The sequence below is a fragment of the Sebastes umbrosus genome, chromosome 16 (assembly GCF_015220745.1).
Source record: "Sebastes umbrosus isolate fSebUmb1 chromosome 16, fSebUmb1.pri, whole genome shotgun sequence".
Lineage (NCBI taxonomy): Eukaryota > Metazoa > Chordata > Actinopteri > Perciformes > Sebastidae > Sebastes > Sebastes umbrosus.
The window spans coordinates 12,048,588-12,069,416 of NC_051284.1; the positions used below are offsets into that span (position 1 = coordinate 12,048,588).

Below are 20,829 nucleotides of genomic sequence, written 5' to 3' on the forward strand. Positions count from 1 at the left end.
ATATCTTGTATAGACTTTGGTTTTTGTGTGGTCCTACACTGCAGCCTGGGGTTGATTTTTTTTTTTTTATTTCATTATCATTTCAGACAGGCTCCCCTATCTGACAAAGTAAAGCCAATGAAGGAAATTAAAGAAAGTAGCCTTTTATTCAAATAAGACCCTAATGAAGAATGGCTTTAATATTCATAATATTCATATTACATTCCTATGGAGAGTGACTTTAAAGTGACCTAATCGCACTGAGTTTTTATCTGCTATCACACCGAATAGTCCTGTAGAATATTATATAGTTTATAGTTTGTGATATTTCCCCTCTTATTACACAATTTGCTATGGTTCTTTTGTTGAAAGGGAACATTCACTCCTTTTCCAGGCTGAAAAAGAAGTGATCGTAGAGGATGAACTCTGTGGTACAGATATTACAACATTATAGCAGCTATAAAGTGTGATTACATTCTTATTCCGATGGTAACATTATTGCGCACAGCTTGTGGTTGCGTGTCCGACTCCTGTCAGAGCTGCAGAGAACTGGCTTGAGCCGAGGGACAGAGAGAGAGGATGGGAAGAGGGAAAATCAGATCTGGATAACTGCGCAGAAACTCACTCGGGCAAACTTAACATCTGCTGGTGGGTTTATTTGGAAGGATCCATGTGGACAAAGAGGAACAATGCCTCGTGCGTAAATTGGAAATCTGTCACGGCTATTGTTTGTTTAAAAGTAATATGCACTTTAAACCCAAAGGGGAAGGATTGCACTCCTTGTTGACAGTCTGACGCGCAAATTGTGTCAAAGAAATCTGGATTTTTATGATGACATTAAGGAAATGTAGTAAATGTAAAATGTAAATACTGCCAACATCAATGTATGTATGTCTTTTATTAACGTAAAATGAGCCTTCAAAGCGTAAAAAACACATCAAAATGCAGAGCGCGTAATGGCTCGCTACTCCAGTCCGGATTTTCCATGCGAGGCTTGCCGGAGCCCTGGAGGTGGATAAGCTGGTAAGAGCCCGCTCTCTCTCATGCCATGCTGGGCCACAAGGGCTCCGGGAGACGCTGCTACATATTACCGAGAACCGGGATGGAGGAGAAGAGGCGGAGGGGGGAAGGAGAAAAAAAAAGTTTCGTTTAAAGCCTTGGCAGAGAGAAACTTTCAACATGATGAAGCCTCACTGACGCACCAACAACAGCAACACCAGCGCTATAGAACAAAGCTTGCTTTTTTTCCACTGAATCTATTTTTTCTCCTCCCAGCTTGTTTTTTCTTCCCTCTCTTGTGTTATTTCTCTGTGCGTGTGCTCACACGGCTGGTCGGAGCTCGCTGTCACTGCGCGCTGTAGAGGAGGAGGAGATGTTGGAGTGACCATGGCTGCGCAAGTTGCATCGGCTCCGACCAGAACTAATAACAAGAATAAGAAATTATCCAGCGGTTTGGGTTCAGTGGAGCTCAATTCGGGGAAATCGGCTGGAGGAGGTGTTGGAGGAGGTGTTGGAGGAGGAGGAGGCACCGTACAGCAGCGGACTGGACCGATGCTGGGCGCCGGAGATGGGACTCTGAATAATGTAGACCATCACAACCACCGCCGGAGCGAGCTCAACAACATGGTTCATTCAACTTCCACGACTCACAGCAACGTGTCGTCGGACGGCGGCCACCACGACAAGGATGGGAATAACCTCACGTCCGCCGCGCCGGCTTCTTCGACTACTAACTCAACCACTTCCTCGATGGAAACGGGTTTGATCGCGAACCACAAGCTGAAATGTGGAGATCCCCCTCAGTCTCAACAACCACCACCACCGCCGCAGCAGCAGCAGCCGCAATTCGGCCAATTTGCGCCACATCAGCAGCAGCAGCGACAGATCCAAAGTAACAACAGTAACAACGGCCAGGGGCCCCGTGGGGACCGGGGGATGGATCACCAACACCACGGTGGAAAGGAGAACCTGTTGGGGGGCCAGGTGGAGCCACAGCAGCAGCAGCAGCACATGCCAGGTAAAGGTGAGGTGGAGCTCACCTGTAAAGAGAGGATGATGGGTGCCAGGTATGAACACTCTAACTTGGGGCCAACTAGTAACAACTCTGAGTTCAACAACAACAACTATTACACTCCGAGGCCCTGTTATGAGCAACATGGCGGACAGCAGCAAGGCAGTGGGATGGGGATAACGCACACCTCGGCACATAATAGCAGCATGGAGAACTCCCACGAAGCAGGGTACCACCACAACAGCAGCCAGTACAATCAGTATTCTGGGTACCGGGCGGGGTATGGTGGTGGTGGAGGGGCCTACGGGATGATGGGGGGCCCCTCTGGGTGCAGGCAACCTGGGAACATGATGATGGGCAGCAACTCCTCATCAGCAAGCCACGGTAAAGCTCCCCTAGGAGCTGCTGCTTCTGGAGGCTTTCAGAGGTTCCCAGGACCGAGTCAGCAGCAGCAGCAGCAGCAGCATCCCTCAGGGGCCACCCCGACACTCAACCAGCTGCTGACGTCCCCCAGCCCCATGATGCGGGGCTACGGAGGTGCATATCAAGACTACAGCGGCTCAGCATCGGCGCAGCAGCAGCAGCAAGCCGGCATGGGCCTGGGGAAAGACGTGGGGCCCCAGTATGGAGCCACCTCGGCCCACGGTGGCTGGGGAGGAGGAGGAGGAGGGCAGCAGAGAAACCATCCTCATTCAGGAGGAGGAGGAGGAGGAGGAGGAGGGCAAGGCCTTGGCAGGACGCAGGTGAGTTTTGGGGGGAAACTTTCTCAGTCAGCCGGTGTGTTGCATCAGGGAACTTCTCTCAGCAGCGCTGGTGTGTCACTCATCATTATACCAGGTGTGTGTGTGTGTGTGTGTGTGTGTGTGTGTGTGTGTGTGTGTTGACCACAAATCCACTCCAAAGGACCATTATGTGTGGACAGAGAGTGTTGTTAAGTGAATTATAGGGCCTATATGAGAAAATGTACCTGGGTTAATATTTTTTAGATTTATATTTATGCAGAAGAAAGACCATTTCATGTGCATATAATTCTGACTTGTGTAAAAAATATTCGACCTGCCTGCTTTCTTATGTTCAAATTTGTTATTGGTACAAAAAGTACAGTGAAGCAGTACAACTACAAAGAAATCATTGTTTTACATGTTTGAAACAGTTTTATCCTAGACCCGTATTTCCTAACCCCCCCTGCCTGCTTTCTTATGGCACAAAAAAAGGAAAAAAAAAACCTAAATAGCAAAAATATGTATTTCTACAAAATCAGCTTCATTGATTATAGGCTTTATTTAACGAGCCTATACAATAATTGATAGGCTATAAATCAGAAGCTGTGTTTCTATAGTTCATATTCTGGTTGTGTATACTCTCCATATTATTTCATTTTATTTATTTTTTTTATCCGGGAGATTAAAAAGCAACATTGTGGTGGTGTTGGGCAGATTCACCTCTCTCTCTGCCGACGTGGTGTCAGACACGTTGCGAAACCGCCCTGTATAGAGGACGCGTTGTGTTCGAGGCGCTCGTCGAACAAAAGTAAAAATATTCCTATAAATTGCACATTAATGATCATTATAAACGCTGAAACGCTCTGTAATATTTCTCATCTCTTCGTGTTTAAACTGATGTGGAAAATGTCACGGACACCGCGGCCGTCTCGTCTCCTCTCCTCTCCGTGCGCTCCGTGTCGAGCCGGAGCGCTTCTGCGCGCCTCGTTTATTCCCATGCAGCAGCTCTGGATTTGAATAGTGGAGGTAAACTGGCTAAAAAGCTCTCCGTACTCCCAGCCTCACAGTTGACACCCAGTCTGCCATCTGATTGGTTCCCTGTGGCCCCGCTGGGCAGACTGCACTCAGAAAAAAAAAAAAAAAAAAAAGGAGGATTCTTTCTCTCAGGGATCCTTGGCCATGGCTCTGTAGTGATGCTGCATTCACGTCTTATGGGAATACTCCAGACTTGGAGGCCGTCCAACGCAATAATTGAAGTTTTATGAAGGTTTTAGGCTGCTCCAGATAATTATTGTCATAATTTTTCCCATAAAGAAAAGACGTACAAAAACACTGCAATGTCAGCTCAAAAAGTAAATAGTGTCTTCATGTGGAGTTATAATCTTGAATTAAATCTTGTTGAGGATTGTCCAGCTTTGTTTGTTCTATATTAGATATAAATATAATTCAAGCTGGATTTTTTATAAATTGCATACACATGTATCTTATACATGTGATGTTCATATATATAATATAATAGTTGCAAATATCAAAATATGTATTTGAAATATAAGTTAAAAACCTCACTTTTTTCTGGAAACACTCTTATTCACAACCACATGTTTTACACAACAACCCCCACAAACTGAGTTCTGTTGGCCACGGCTGCAGCTGGGGGTTGAATGCCTTGCTCGAGGGCACCTCAGTGGTAACAGCTGAGGGAGGGAAGAATGTGTTACTAATTATTTAAGTATTCCTCCCTCTGTTCCTTTGGGGGGAACATATTCAAGGATCCCTGGGTGTCCCCCAACCCTGTGCTGAAACACTGATGTGTCACTATAGCGTGCAGACCTATACAGCCAGGGGAGGGAGTCGCATGCCAGTTCACAACTAACTCTGCCCTCAAACAACACCGCGTTTCTCCAGAAGAACCATTTATTCTGCGGTTGTTTTTGATGCACTAAATTATTCGTAGTGCCGGATGGCACATCTGGACGACTGGAGGGCAAGGTGGTTGAGCATAGCTTACACTGTCTGCCTCTCGCAAAACAGAGGCAGTTCATTAGCCTACATTGTTTCAATCAAAGGCAATTTGCGTTGGATGCTGGGGAAATTAAGTGAATGTTTTAGCGTGGGAGGGTTTGCTGCGGTATTGATTGTATGAAATTAGGCACTGATAAAATGGTCACTAGAAACCTACAGTAATCTCATTCCTTACTACAGTAATTGTTACTCATTATTTATATATATATATGAAACCTCAGTCAGCATAAAGTTATAAGAGCCATATTCTATACTATTCATATTCATTTTTTTTGTGCAAATCCAACAAATCAGCTCCCTAAAAAGAAATCTTATATTTAACATTATATACTGCAAATGTTTTTTTTGTTTTTTTTTCCTTCAGTTTTCCACTTCAGGAGTAAGTGCATGTGCGACTGTGTTTTTTTCTCGACTCTACCAACATTTCAGCGGCAGTATATTCACGCTACAAAAGGCCCATGTTTAATTCATATTTGGAGCGGCAGCACCGCTCTCCTGTGCACTGACAGGCTGTGTGAGAAAGGCGAGCGGTGTAGTGCATAATACTGCCTCCAAATTGGCCCCGTGATATGACTGCGCTTCACTTCATAGTGCGTTTGGTCGGAGCACGCCTCTGTCACCTGTTGGCACAGTTTCCCCTCTTTCAAATTCAATTTCCCTCCCCACTGCCTCTCTTCAGGAGCAAGCTGTGAGCGAAACGAGTGCACCTCATTTACACCGCTGTCTCCCCCCCCATCCCACCCCCACACACACTCACTTGTCTGGCCACTCACCAAAATGAAGACAGAGCCCTACCACTGTGTGTTGTGTGTGTGCACACACACATCAGAGATACGTGAGATATGTTATTTAGAGGTGTGTTGAATTTGCTCTCTCATCAACATGATATTGTCCTAGTTTTTTGAATGGCCCATTTGATTGAGGACCAACAGAACGATATTCAGTGTTCAGTTTGTGACCTTCCGCCTGAATGTTTGTCAGCTGCTTTAAGTCCAAGCCGTTCCTGTTCATTGTGTGTTTTTCTTTGCTTATGTGCAGCGTGTACCTATAGCAGTAATATAACAGCATATGTGCAATCGCCTTAGGCTGACATCATAAATGAAACGGCATATTCTGTCTCAGCCGTTATGTGTAACAAGGACGTGTCTGTTATCCACTAATCAGAACACACACAACACACACACAGAACAATAAAAGTAATTAGTTGATAATAATGAGGGCCTAGCAAGTTGGAAATAGTGTTGTTGCTTAGATAATTGCGGCAGCGGCTCATTTAAAATCTGACCTAATAAAACAAAAATGAATGGATATCTACAGTTTCCACTAATTTATCACTATTATGCTCAGTGTTTTGCCTTTGTTTTTTTTTTTTGTAGAAATGAAATCAAAGCTCAGTAGCTCTACATATCAAAGGACTAGACCCAATCCCATCCTTGGTAATGTGCTTACCTTGAAATGATTCCTGCTCGCAGTGCTCTCCAGTGCATACTGTTTACATTTCTCTCTTATGAATTATTAGTGTGATACGAACAAAGACTTTATAATAGGAGCAATGCATCAATGTCACATTGTATTATGCGGCTATCTCAGGGAGCCTTGTGCATAGTGATGGCCTGACTGTGGCTGCTGGAATTTAATTTATGGTACATGTTCTGCATCGGACCGACAGCCCATGGGGGTCCGGTCAGGAAGTGGACACGCAGGTGTGTGTGTGTGTGTGTGTGTGTGTTTGGATGCTTCTTTTTTATTCTGGGGGGTGAGTTTAGATTTTCTGTGTGTCCTTGACTGTGTGTCTGTACTCTCCGTCTCTATGTGCAGAAGAAGGCTAAAGCCCCTTTCGTCAGCACTAAGCAGTCCAACTTCAACCGCGCCCCCCTCACAACGTCTCTCTCTCGCCCTCTGATCCCTCCCGTCAGTCGTTTGTTTATGTTGGTTTGTTTACATCTCTGTCTTGGCTAGCCAGCGCAGTGCTGATTAGCAACACTAGAGTGAAATTTTAATTTGCTCTGTTGCGTCCGATAAGAGCCCCGCGCAGCGTTTTTCATCTTCCTTGGATGAAACACAGAGCCTGCTTAGGTAATTGGCAGGCCGGGGTTATCCCCGGTCTGCATGCGGTTTCCACAAAACGCCAATTAATTCCGATTTTTAGAAATAATATGAATTTTAAAAACTGTCTGCAACTGTCCAGTTGCATCACTCGACGTAAGCTCATGTATTATTAGCTGGCTTAATAAAGTAATTATAGGTTGTTTTTTTTCTGGTTGCACCACTGTGCACTCAAAACATCCCCTGGAGTTAAAGGTTGATGTGTAAACGCCCTGAAGAAAGGATTTAATTACTGCGAGCGGGCGTTGATTTGATGTCAGCTGTTTCTCAGCTCTGTCTTATCCGAACTGCCGGTGTCCGGAGGGAGCAGAAAAATCTAAACCAAAGCAGTTTTTGGAAAGAAAGTTAATTGTGTGTATGGGAGGATTTGACTTTTCCATGTGGATGAAGTAGTCCGAGGCTTTTTGGATTTGATTTGATAGTCATTTCAATTTCATTTTTCTCAACCTTGTTTAGTCCGTGTCAGCAGTTGTGGGTTCTACCAAGAAAGCTATAGGCGTCCACTGACATTCTGGGACTTGTAGGATTTATCACAGGTCTGGTATGGGGTTAGACACAGCGCCCTTACTTCCCCTCTGTGTCTCAAATAGCTTAATGGAGCTTGTACAACTTACTTATTACTGTTACTATTACTGTTTTTTAGTGCTTGCTATTCAGCCTGAACACTGAAACAATCACACAGTCATGACATTTGTGTTTTCTTAGTTTTCTGTCTGTAAAAATGCTGCTTTTGTAATTACCTATCCAACCAGCAAGCATTCCTGTTGATATACATCACAGAATATCTTTTATCAAACAATAACGTAATTGTGTTTGTGTAATTTCATCAGTTTCAGGTCGTTTTTGTGATATTTTATTGAATTTGTATTTGTCTTTCCAATTTCAATAGGTCACGATTTGCATGAATCTACTCGTGTTGAGACTTTAGCTGCTGTCTTCTCTGTGTAAACAGGGAGAGTACAGTCAGGCCAGAGATGTAGAAATGTAGGCGATATTTGAAGGGAGTCACATGGAGGGCTGCTGACTTCTGAGGAATGGGCCTGGCCGAGTTCACAGAGAAAGAGAGAGAGAGAGAGAGAATCAGTATCTGAGCTCTGGCAAATGTCAGCATAGTTAAAATCCTCTCCCTCTGGATCTCACCCTGCTTCAGCCTTGTGAACGTTGCGAGGAAAAAGAAGTATTTACGAGTTGTTGGCCTCACACACACAAATATATTGGGTTTCCTCCATTGTGTGCGTGTGTGTGTAGCTGGCAGGGTGCCAGGTCTCATGGCAGCGGGTGTTGTGGTGGCACCCCAACCCATCCCCCCCACCGCTCCACGCTGACCTTCACATATGCTAATTAGCCACGTGGAGCTGCCGAAAGGGGATTTTTCTTTCTTTCTCTGGGCTTATTTCTCTATAAGTAAATGTATTGCAGTTAACTATATACTTACTAAACAGATGGTGCTCAATGCTGTACAGTTTGTTTTCCACTTTTGCAGCCATCTCCTTTTGTTCTTTTCTGTGTTTTCTCTCTAAATACGGTCTCTCCTCTTTTATCTGCCTCATGTCCCTGGCTCTCAGTAGCTCGCTAGGTCTCCCATGGGACCAGCAGTCAGTTCAGAGGTATTTAGACAGCCAGCGTATCCTATCGAATATTTATACACTATACTGAACAGATCTGTGGGCCACTGCTGAAACACTGTCCCGCTTACAGTAACTGCTGCTGCCTCCACTTCCCTTCTCTTTCCTCTCTCCTGGCCAACAGAAGAGGAAATGGGAAACATACGGGTCAGTCCCTCTAGAAATGAGTAATTTTGTGATTGCAGCAATTAATGCAATTTCAAAGAGCTAGCATGACATTTTTAAGATCCAGCCCCAAACTCTGCATCTCCTTTCTATTTATATAATAAAATTAATGGTCTGATAGTTCTGCTTAACAAAAAGGAAAGAGAGGAGGATAATTGGCAGTTTAACGTGGGATTTTTTATTTATTTATAAGAATGTAGAAGATTTTTAGTGGACATTATTTTTCATTGAATATTTATAGCATTAAAATTTCTTTTATATTAATCTTTTGGTTTAGTCGGCTATCTAAATAATCTGCTTATAACAAAATGAGCATATTTCATGTGTTGATGCTCCAGGCTGTTCTCATTCACCGTTCGTAGCTATACCTATACAAAATAATGCACTATAATTCGTGTATATCCCACAAAATCATGTAATCCACGTAAACATGAACCAGGAAGTTTAAACAGCGACAAAAGCTTTGTAGGGAGGAGGTCGTGGTGGACGGGTGGGTCAAAATACACCGGACTTTCGCCCTGGAGACGATACCCAGGCGTACCCTGTGTGAAACCAGAAGACAACGATTTATTTGTTCCGTAACTTCCGTGCTTAAGTTACGCCACTTCCATAGTTATTTTAACATAAACCACAATCTTTTCCTGAACCTATCCAAGTAGTTTGGGAAGTTTATTTTGAAAAGACTGTATGCATGTAACGAGCAGAAATTGACACGTGTTGCTGGACGTTTGTAGGAAAACGCATGAAAAATGAGGAATAACTTTTCGTAAGATATCATACAAAACCGTTGTATGAGGATACATTGCATGTTCACGTAGAAGCCCATGCATAATCCATATAGTGTGTGTATGTGTCTGCGTGTGTGACTTCATGTATGAACTTCCAACTGCCACCATCCTCTCCTCCTCTTACCAGCCTCTGAGAATATCATCATCATCATTATCATCATCATCACCATCACCATCATCTGTCACTTTACACATCAAAGCCTCCGCACTCGTCTCTGTTTCCAGACTGTAGACTGTGCACTCCAGTCACACGTCTTGCTGTTTGGTTTGAGTTGATCCTAATCAGCGCTGGCACAGTGGGACCATTTGCTCAGCTAAAAGAAGGAGGAAAAAAAAAAGAATACAACCAAACAGCACCAGCAAGACGCTGTCTGTCGTCTGTGAAGCACAGAGAGACAAAAATAGAAAAACGATGGGACACGGACGACGCACCGAGTTTCTGTTGATGGGTTTTGTCTGTTTCTTCGGGTCGTCTCTTTTTCTCTTCCAGTTCCAATTTCTTTCTCTTTTTTTTTTTGTCCTTTTCTGTCACACACACACACACACATACACTTAAACATACACTTATGTGTGTAGATCTTTTGTGTTGACTGGTCAACCATGTATTTTCCCAGCCACAACATGTTCCTTTCATCTTTTCCCTTTCTTGCCAAACCTAAGCTTGTCCATTACAGCTTACTGTGTGTGTGTGTGTTTGTGTGGACAGAGCTGGTGTGTGGATGTATTGGTGATTTATAGACACCGGTCACAACAGGACACTTGCGGTCACTCCTGGCTTGATCGCTACCTAATTTAGATCAATTTTATCTCAGCAATTTAGGAAGGAACTTCACACCGCATCCTCCTCCAAACGTATATGCACAGTGGACACATGCATTTTTATTCACTGGAGATACTGTATGTGGGAGAAGAGGTTATGTTAGATATTTGGTTATAATGTGTTGCAGTGGGTGTGAAGGACAGATATTAAGTGTTGATATTACTCTCATTTTCTTTCATTACGCACGTCTCTGATATGGCCAGACTTGTGTTCTGCATTCCTGCCACTCCTTTGACACAAACCGGATGAACTGGATTAGATATCGACAACACGAGTGAACTTTATTTTGAAGTTTAAATGTCTTATTTCTTTAAGATGTTAATTCCACCAAAGGATATCAATACGGTTGGCAAGAGCAGATGTTTGCCGTTCACAGTTAATCTCCCTGTGCAGCTGTGCCTGTGTGTGTGTGTGTGTGTGTGTTTCTAAGTGCACGCACGCGTGTGCGTCTCCTTACTCAATGAACATCCATAGTTACTGTTGGCTAAACATGCAAAGGTTACTGTAATGTCAGACACATGCCAGAGGGGAGTGTGGAATACCACATTAACATAATCCATAGACAACTGTCCCATTTACAAACATCGCTGTGCCGGGCTGGCCGCCACAGCACTGCAGGAGCACATGACTGCTCTCGCTTCCGCTACGCCGCATGAGACTGAACGGAGGAACTGCAACACAATGGCACCCCATCTGACGGAAAGACTTTTCCAAGGAAAATAGCCGGTTGTCAGATTTTGGCATGAGTCACCAGGACAAATTATGATGCTTGAACCTGAAGCGTTCCTCTGCTCTACCCTAGGCAGAGGCTGACAGCTTACATTGCTCTCACAGTTAGAAAATGTGAAGGTATTGTTGTCTTGTCTGACCCGCTGGCCTCTGGGTGCATGTGTCGACAGTTTGTTGTGTACTGTGAGAACTTCTAATAATTCAGTGGGAAGAGACTTCATTTGGGAACAATTTATTGGATTCAGACTTATAAAGACCCTCCTGTGGTGCTTTATTTTTTCTCATGAGAAAGTTGAGTCTTAACACATTCTCTCCAGTGTTAGTATGGGAATAGGAGAATAGCTTTCTTGGGGCTTTTATGATCAAAATATCCACAATTTTGCACTAAATGTAGTTGTATTTGTTATTTTCTTAAGCACTGAAGCCAATTTTTCCAGCAGTAACTTGTCTTATTTCGAGACTCACCCCAGAAATGAATACAAAGCAACCGTTTGACTAATATTTATAGCAATTCAGTGTTAATTAGATGTTTTTTTACGGTAGTTGAGGCGGCTAACATGTTGCCCTCTCACCCGCTGGGGCTGGAGTCTGCGCTGACAGTCGGAGTGATTGTTTTGATAATTATGTGTGCTTAAGCCGGGGAAGAGGCTCTTACTGCATTTTGAAAAATATATTTTTTTTATATTTACAGCTCAGTTTGACTGTGCGCTTTCGGCGTTGTTTTGAGGGATCCATTGTTTTCACTCGCGTAACGGGTATTTTAATTAGTCTGTCTTTGGAAATTCCCTGTGTGTGTTGTGGTTTGCGTTGGACAGTGCAGACTCCCACAGCTCCCAGACATTTCTCAACTTTTTTTTTTTTTTTTTACACATTGGATGCATTCCAAAAGCAGAGTCATGTGTGGAAACTTCAGCAATTTCACATTTTCTCATCTGTATTTTGAAGCATAAACAACCTCTCCATCTCCGTCTACTGTTCCCTCTTTCCTCTTTTTTTCACAGTTGTTTCCAAGTCTGTGTCTTTCTGTCTTTTGGATGCTAGTTGTGGGTGACCTTGGCTGGTGACTACAGTGCCTACTCATTAAGTAGTAAAGATGAATGGTTCCATTATAGCAGGGGGAAAAAAACGAGCGGGGCCAATTAGTGGTAATTAACAGCGGAGAGGGCGAGGCGCTCTGGAGGGCACCCTGACCCGGACTCTGGAGGGGGCAGAGGGGAGCAGGGGGCGTGTGTGTGTGGAGGAGATTTAGGTATATGTGCGGGAAGGTGTGTAGTAGGTAATCATAGGTGTGTGTATTGATGTAATGGAAAGGTGTGTGTGTGTGTGAGGAAAGCAGTTATGTGATCAATGTATGTGAGAATGTGTGCGTGGCGGGGTAGAGTATAGATGTACATGTGTAACCAGTCTTATGGGATTATGCTTGTGTGAATATGAGTGTCAAGGTTACAAGTGGAGTTTGTGGGTGTTTATATGATGTTTAAGATGTATGTTGTATAATTATGTAAGGCAAAGCTGTAGGTGTGTAGCCTCGCAGACATTCCTGCGTGCTGACAGATGGGAAAATCACGGGGGGATTCGACATGTTTGAGTATTTGGAGGTGACGGAGGTCAACAGCCGGCAACACCTCTCTTTGACTTTTGACCCCTGATGTGATGTCACTCCCCCCTCACATAGCCCTTTTGGGAGCTTGTTAGGCAAAGGTTTGAGAACAAAAGGCCCTGAAATGCCAAGCCAATATACCATCAGCGCTAATGAACATTTTGTGATGATTTTTGTTCTTAATTGGGGGATTTTTTTTTTTGTGCTGATCTGCAGTATTTTAGCATCTCGGCATCAAGGAGAAATTCAAGGTTGTTCACCGAGAGACTCTCTTACTCTCCCTCTGTCTCTCCTTCTTTTTCTCAGCATCTGCGCTTGATTTATTCACCCCGCCTACCTCCCGTTTTTTATCAGTTCTTGGGTGAAATTGTCACAGCCGTGTAATCCTTTGGGTGCCACTAGCTGGGAGACTCCGTGCACTCGGAGAGGTGTGTGTGTGTGTTTGTAATGACATTGGCGGTGGGGTGTCTAAACAGTAGGTAGCGCCGGGTCTTGTGTCCAACATGGAAATCCTGGCAAGTCAATAAAGCGATGTTCAATATACCCGGGAACAAGGCTGTGTTGTCACTTTAACAGACATGCTAGAATTGGCAGGTAGTGAGAGAGAGCATTTGTAGAGGCTGGAGATTTTTTAAGGTATTTTTATAAAGTGCTGGCAAAGTGCTGCTTTCAGGGCCCCTGAAATTGCAATTCCTGGTAAATGGATGGTTTGAGGAGTATACAATGTATTAGAAGTCAATTGTGCATGGGAGGGCCTATTTTCCATATCGCTAGTCGAACGAGGGTGTATGTGAGTGTGTGTAGCTGTTGCATCTCTGCCTTAGTGGCACATACACACAAACACATTCAGACTACACATGCCCGCTCCATCTATTCCCCTGTTGCTCCGACGTCTCTCGGCTCCGTCATGTGCAGGTTTGTCCGCGTGGCGGGGTTGAAAGGGAGGGGGGTCACTGTGGGGGCCGCGACGTACATCAGAAACCATTACCCATAATGGCCTCTTTCCCCCACACCCCGCATATCCATTCCCCTTCCCTCTTCTGACATTTATTTTATGACTGCTTACATATCAAATATTTAAATAAACAGAATCGGGGGCTTCGGCTGAGGTTTGCCCGGGGGTGACAGGGGGGAGTTGCGGCGGAGGGAGAAAGGGGATGGATGATGACATTCATTTCCGAAACGAGGAAAGAAAAAAAAAAAAAAAAAAAACAGGGTTGGGTGGAGGGGTGGTAGTGGTGAAGGGTGGGAGGAAAAGCAGCAGCAGCGGCGGCGGAGAGGAAGGGGGAGAAAAAAATGCATCGCTTGGCTCCAATCAAAGCGGGCGGAGGAGGGCGGCGTGTTTTTTCGCTTACGCCTGGCAGCAGCGGTGACAGACGTTTGTGTATGTGTGTACGGGTGCGAGTGTTTACGCGCGTGCGCACGTTGTCGCGGGGCTCATCCGTCAGCATTTCCTGGGGACGCGAGAGGACGTGGGAGAAGGCCCTTGTGGCTCGTAAAAAAGCAGCCCGCCGTACTGAAGCAATATCAATTGCGGGGCAACCGCCGAGGAGATCAGAGCACGACGCAAATTAACAAAGGGATAAAAAAAACAAAAACAAGAAAAGAAACAAAGTGTAACGCAGCAATGAGAGGAGGTAGAAAAAGAAAGGACAGAGGGAGGGAGTGAAGGTGAGGATTAGGAAGATTTATCTCTTGTCTTTTTTTCCTCAGGAGAGGAAGATGGAGAGAAGGCGGGCGAAAAGTGTGAAGGGTAGAGGTAGGGGAGGGAGGGGATGAAGAAAAAAAGAAAGCTGTATAGATATATGTAGAGAGACAGAGTGGTCCTGGGGTGCAGGCGGCCAGTCTTGTGCTGGCTGGCGTCGGTGGGAGGCCCATTACTGTCAGGCTAATCTTAAAATAATTAATTGCGAAGTCGACGCTTTTTTTAAGAGTATTGTAATTGAATCCTAAATTAGGCTTGGGAAAGGGGACGCGTCCTGCTTTGCTGCAAGTCTGTTCCCATTCTCCAGTCATACACACACACACACACACACACACACACACAGTGGGTCGTGCACGCAGGCGGGCAGGAGGGAGAAAAAAAAGACAACAGGCGAAGGAAATGCTAATGAAATGCATATTTGGGGAGAAAGGGGCCATCTATAATTTAGCTGTGCTCTTTGAATGTGAATGATGTGTGTGCAAGCGCTGTGATTTATTTTTGTTGTGCAGAGGGATAATTCTGTCAGAGTAGGCTTTTATTCTTGTAAACAAATGTGGGGAAAAGAGCAGAATAAAAGTGGAGTAATAAAGTAAACAGAATGGTATGAATACATTTAGCTACTGGCATGAATAATTTGTATAGGGGATGGAGGGGTTTGATGAAAGAGAGATGACAGATATGAGAGCTGTGATATTGCCTGATGAAATTTTGGGTTGCTGTCCGATTCTCTATTTTCTGGCACTTGTTTTCATTTTTGTGTTTTTTTTTTCAAGGATTAATACTGTGTATCTCTTCCTTTCTTACACCCGCACAAGCAGGTAGAGCATAGCCTTCACAGACACATGCACACACCCAACATGCACCTTTATAACCCCTCGAGTCCTTCAAGGCCCTTTTGCACTAGCCTCCGCACCGAGGCTCTGTTTAAAATGAGCAGCTCAATGTGCTTTCACTTACACACACTGCTGCCCACATGGCTCCTCCTGAATGACCCCTGCAAATCTATAAGCTATAGAACTTTCTGGATCAAAGCTCCGGGAAAAGGGTCTGCCCTCCATAAACGTCGGCCCTGCTCCATAACTCTGGCAGGAGCCAGGGAAGAAAGATGGCACAGGGTGCGAGGTCAGGGAGACAGTTCTGCAAGGCAATAATGGAAACTAGGCAGTCAACAGATGCCTTTTGTAAAAGCTCAAAAATAGAAAAACTGCAATAATAATGTGCCGGATAGTTTAGTTTAGCTTACTTCAAGGTATGTAAGTTGTAAGTAATTGCCGTGCTCCCCTAGGTTGACTACTTTGGGGCAGTGGATGGGCCCCAAACACTCCTACTATGACCCACCACCACACCAAATTACATTCTCAAATTTAACACTTTAAAGTTTCTTTAAAGTTTAATTTATCAGTTACTTTTCCAAATATTTATGAGTTACTTTTTCGAAATCCACATGAACCACTGTTCACATCGGCATAAATTAGATCCACAAGTACGTCACTTTTAAAGCTGGTTTGCCTGTTTACTCCCGGTATTTCCTTCTTCCAAAACAGTGATGCCAGCAACAAATGCCAGGAGTTGAGTATTCATTAAAACAAAATTATGACTGCTGTGTTAACTGCATGCCAAATTAATCAGAGCACACAAGGCCAAATTGCCTCCTAAGTTACCATATGACCAGTTGCTGACAAGCAATGTAGAATTCATAAGGGAATTTTTTAGGTCCGGCACAGTGCTCATGCAAACTTCACGGAGAACAATGAAGGCAAAACAGCCAATCAACGATCTGTGTTAACCGAATATTTTCTGGTCTTGCTCAGCTAAAAACACAAAAACACAGACTCCGTCAGCACGTTAGCAGTGTTGTTCACTACCAAGACTGTTTGTAGCCGGTACTGACAACTTTATCTCCACTTCACATGTCTCTCCTCTGCTCCGCTCTGTGTTTGTGGAGAGGCTAAGCCCTGCACTCGGTGAAACTGGAAAACAGATAGTGACGATCGTGTTGAAATTTTAGCAGCGGCGCTCATAATTCTGAATATAGGAGAAACACAGAATTGTACATTGAGATTATTTTTTAAGGGACATTTGCTTCATTTTACAATATATGTGTGTATATAATAGGGCTGTCAAAATGAACGTGATAATAACTCATTAATTCAAATTCGTTTTAACGCCACTTATTTCTTTAACGTAACTTGCGATTATTAATTAACCTCTTAAAAAATCTGCTGTTGGGCCCGGATGCTATTTGATGTTTCGGCGGTTGTAGCGGGTTCAGTTAAAGCTAGCGTGAAGATACTGGTATCCTATATAACTAGAAAACCTAAAGAATCCATTGATACCAACCATGTCGTACTAGCTTGTCAAGAAGGAGGCTAAATAACGCTCCAAACAAGGCCATTTTCAAAGGGGTCCCTTGACTTCTGACCTCAAGATATGTGAATGAAAATGGGTTCTATGGGTACTCACGAGTCTCCCCTTTACAGACATGCCCACTTTATGATAATCACATGCAGTTTGGGGCAAGTCATAGTCAAGTCAGCACACTGACACACTGACAGCTGTTGTTGCCTGTTAGGCTTGAGTTTGCCATGTTCAAATTAGATTTTTTTATGCTAAATGCAGTACCTGTGAGGGTTTCTGAACAATATTTGCCATTGTTCTGTGTTGTTATTATTTTTGTGTTGTTGTTAATTGATTTCCAATAGTAAATATATACATACATTTGCATAAAGAAGCATATTTGCCCACTCCCATGTTGATAAGAGTATTTAATATTTGACAAATCTCCCTTTAAGGTACATTTTGAACAGATAAAAAATGTGTGATTAATTTGCGATTAATCACGATTTACTAAGGACAATCATGCAATTAATCGTGATTAAATATTCTTATCGATTGACAGCCCTAGTATATAACTATGATAATGGCTTCAGATCTCCAAAGTATTTACTCAGTGTTGACACAGAGGTTCCTGGATTAAGTATTTGAGTAACACTCAGACATAAATTGCTTATGTATTTCCTGTTGTGCTACACTGTGCCTCAATCTCACCTCCAACAACACACAAGAACCAGTCAAACTGCTCCGCCAACATGTTGGCCCTCGTTGCTGTTCACCCCAATGCACCGGGCTGTGCACTTCACTCTCAGCTTTATTGTCATCTGTATTAAAATCCTTGTCAGAAAATGAAATACAATGAATTTCTTCAGCTCTGGCACAAGAATCTGGCGGCATCTGTATGAAAAATCAAATGTTCCTCATGCCGTTTTCCAAATGTTTGAAACCTATTCAACTCCTATTTGGCCCAGATCTGACAGCTATAAACTTGGCTCCGAACATCCCATTTTCTCCTGGCTGACTGGGATGAATAACAGCAGAGCGGACAATATTGTGGTCTAGCTGAGCACGGCTGACTCTTCTGTCTCTGTGATCCCTCTATCAATAAGGAACACAGGCCTGTCAGAAGGCCTGCCAACTGTCTGGCTGTCCACGCAGCCTGCTCTCTACGCAACATCTGGACACAGATGGTACGCACTGATCACACACTCACACACACACACACACACAAAATACTTATACACATGTTTTACTGATACTGGCAGACATTCACCGACATGCTGTGCATTTACAGTTGGTTAATATACTGATGTGTGTGTGCATCCACACATCCACCCACATGAAACATCATAAACATATTGTTTTCAGAATCAGTTTCACTTGCACTCGTAGTGTTTAGAAACATAAATATGCGCCTGGTTTACATGAAAATCGCCATGTAGGTGGTTGTGAATACATACAATAAATACACGCACACCTTCTTTCACAGTATTGAACACATGGTGAAACGTGTGTGTTGCAGCCAAAGGATCTGTGCCTCTCTTGGGAAATATGTGCATCCCTTTAATGCGTCTGGCCTTTTAATAAAAAACCTGAACATAAAAGGTCGGTCAAAGTTCAGTGTGTAAAACAACTCACGTTCAGGCTACTTGTTCTGGCCATAGGTGGGCTTGCTCTGATTTAGATACAGTGTGTGGTTACACGGTTACTAAATGTTGAATTTAATAACCGATTTAGTTTAATTTCCTTTTCTCATATAGTGAAAACATATGACGCTGATGAAAATGATGGATACTACACAGGAGATGACCATAGTCACAATCATTTTCAGCGTGATCATGTCCAAATCTAATTAATAGCAAATATCACTCAATTTTCTCAGTCATATGTTATTCATATGGTCTGGCACATTCAGTCCACAGTAAACATAGCTGCCCCGGGGCATAGCAATAATGGGAGTGAATGGTGGAGTTAAGTGCGAGTCAGAGGTGTGTATGTGCAGTCAGGCCGTGCATCAGGGCTCCCACAGGCTCCCATTGATCGACCCGGCTCCCCCCCACCTCTTGTTCCCAGCCAGCTTCGGTGATTGATTCCCAGTCAGGGCCCTGGAGATGGGAGGCCTGGCCTGGGCTCATAGAGCCCGGGGCCTCCCACAGGGTGACCTGGAGGGGCTGCGGGGGAGGCGGGGGGGGGAGGAAGCCTATTTCCAGGGTCCCTAACCCAGGTCGAGGAGCCCATTCCTGGGGAAGCCTTCGCAGCGGGGTGGAAGAGTGGAGGCTCACATTCATTACGCGAGGAAATTAAGGCCACGTCTGCTGCTGCTGTGAGCGCTATATTGAGGTGGGGTGGTGGTGGAGTGTGTGTTTGAGTGTATGTATGCAAGAGGTGAAGAGATATTGGTGCGTAGGGGTTTGGGGGGGGGGAGCAAACACTACCTTAACATGCTATTACACAATCTGTCATAGACACACACACACACACACTGTTCTATTAGCACTGGAAACTGGAATACATTTTCTGGTTCCACTTACAATGTTCAAGCCTCTAACCCGCTGTGTTCCCATTCACACTGAACATCCCCGCCGCCGCGCGTCAACAAGCCCCTCTCCATGTCACTTTACGACAGCAAAATGACATAAAGCAAAGCGGAGGGGGAAAGAAATGATATGAAAATCAATTTTTTTCTAATTAACTTTGTAAATTTCCCGCTGAGCTATCAGACGTGGGGGCCTGGTGCGTCGTGCCGAGTCCGATAATGAAATCAATTTGGTTCAAATTGTTTCAGGTGACTTTTAATGAGTATCTAATATCCGCCTGAGGAAGGAAGGTCAGGATATCTGTTTGTTATTTGTGTTTTTGTTTTTTAAGTGATGGATCACCCGCAGGAGAAACATGGATGGTTTCACCCTGGAGGACTGGGCAGTGCTCCAAAACAAGCAGCCTGAATGTAAATCCTTGTTTTTTGGTGGGGAACCTCTTTAACTGCACCACGGGTATGACCTAGTTTGACAACTTGCTTTTAATAGATCCGGTATTTTTACAATTTATTAATTCCTTGATGAAAGACATATTTTTTTATTGGAATACTACACCTGTTTCAGGACGAGCGCCAAACAAAATCAAGGTGGAAGAGAGCTTAATAACAGGGACGGGGGCTTATTGTGGTCTTGCTTTAGATGGAGCTTTCGCATTCATAATTTACTCCGCTCCCTCTCCCTCTATGGCCAGCCTCCCAGCCTGAGGAGCTCGTTAAGCTTTGCCTTACAGGGAAGACTAATGGATGGCAGAGAAAGCCCCCTCAGGACCCTTTAGCATCGTTTCTGTTGGTCTGCTCGCTTAGTATTCACTTATGTATTTTCACCCTACTCTGAGCACAATATCATGAATAACCATTGCTAATTCATAAACACACTTGGCGATACGGGACCTCGTTCATAATTATCCATGCTGTAGAAAACGCAGTTCCTCTCCAATACCATTCCATTAGCAAAGGTGGTGATTTCCTTGAATAAGGGGGGAAATCTAGCCTGCATATTTAATACCAGCATTTCGGCTCGGCTCCGGGAGACGTGGGAAGCAAAAGGGCAGCACATTTACTCAAATGGCCTGTTCTCTCTCTTTGGGGCAGATGGAGTTATTGTTATTTTCCTCCCTCCTGCCCCTTTTTTTCTCTTTTTCATTTGGTTGTGTAACAGCATCTCTCCATGGGGTTCTGCGGGCTGGGGGAAGTTAGAGAGGAGCGCATTCCTCTCGTTCCACCGCGGCCCTTAGATGAAATGGGGTTTTTCAGCGGCCCTCCGCTGTCCCAGGGTCGCAACAGGCAGGAAACACACAGGACTGAGAGACAAGAAAGGGCTGGGAAATGTAGCGAGGCTCTCCCTCCTCCACATCACAAACCGATTCTATGAAAATAGGCAAGCAGCGCTGCAAGAGGTGTCTTCCCTGTTTCCTGAAAGCATTTAATTTGCATTGGTTTCAAAGCAATAGTTGTACCGCCACGCCGTCTTACCTAGAGGCTTTTCAATGGATTTTCTACCCAGTGAGAAACTTTTTCAAGGGGAAACACTGCTGATTTGGAGCAAAGTTTGTCAGATGATTTAAAAACACATGCTCAGCACATGAAAAAAATGTGTTAGAAGAGAAAAGAATGAGGAATTCTGATCTCTGACCAGACTTGAAAAACCCTACAAAATGTCCCCTGGAAAAAAGCTTTTTGCTCTAAC

At 44.2% G+C, this 20,829-nt stretch overlaps 1 protein-coding gene across 1 annotated transcript in view; it reads left to right on the plus strand.

The window, feature by feature from the left end:
- The first annotated feature begins 514 nt into the window (after positions 1-514).
- The window catches only part of LOC119504271 (AT-rich interactive domain-containing protein 1B-like), a 199,258-nt gene continuing 178,943 nt past the window's right edge, over positions 515-20,829 (plus strand). The window contains exon 1 of the mRNA XM_037796316.1: positions 515-2,733. Coding sequence (XP_037652244.1) covers positions 1,366-2,733 — 1,368 coding nt within the window. The 5' untranslated portion in view covers positions 515-1,365. The remainder of the gene's footprint in view (positions 2,734-20,829) is intronic.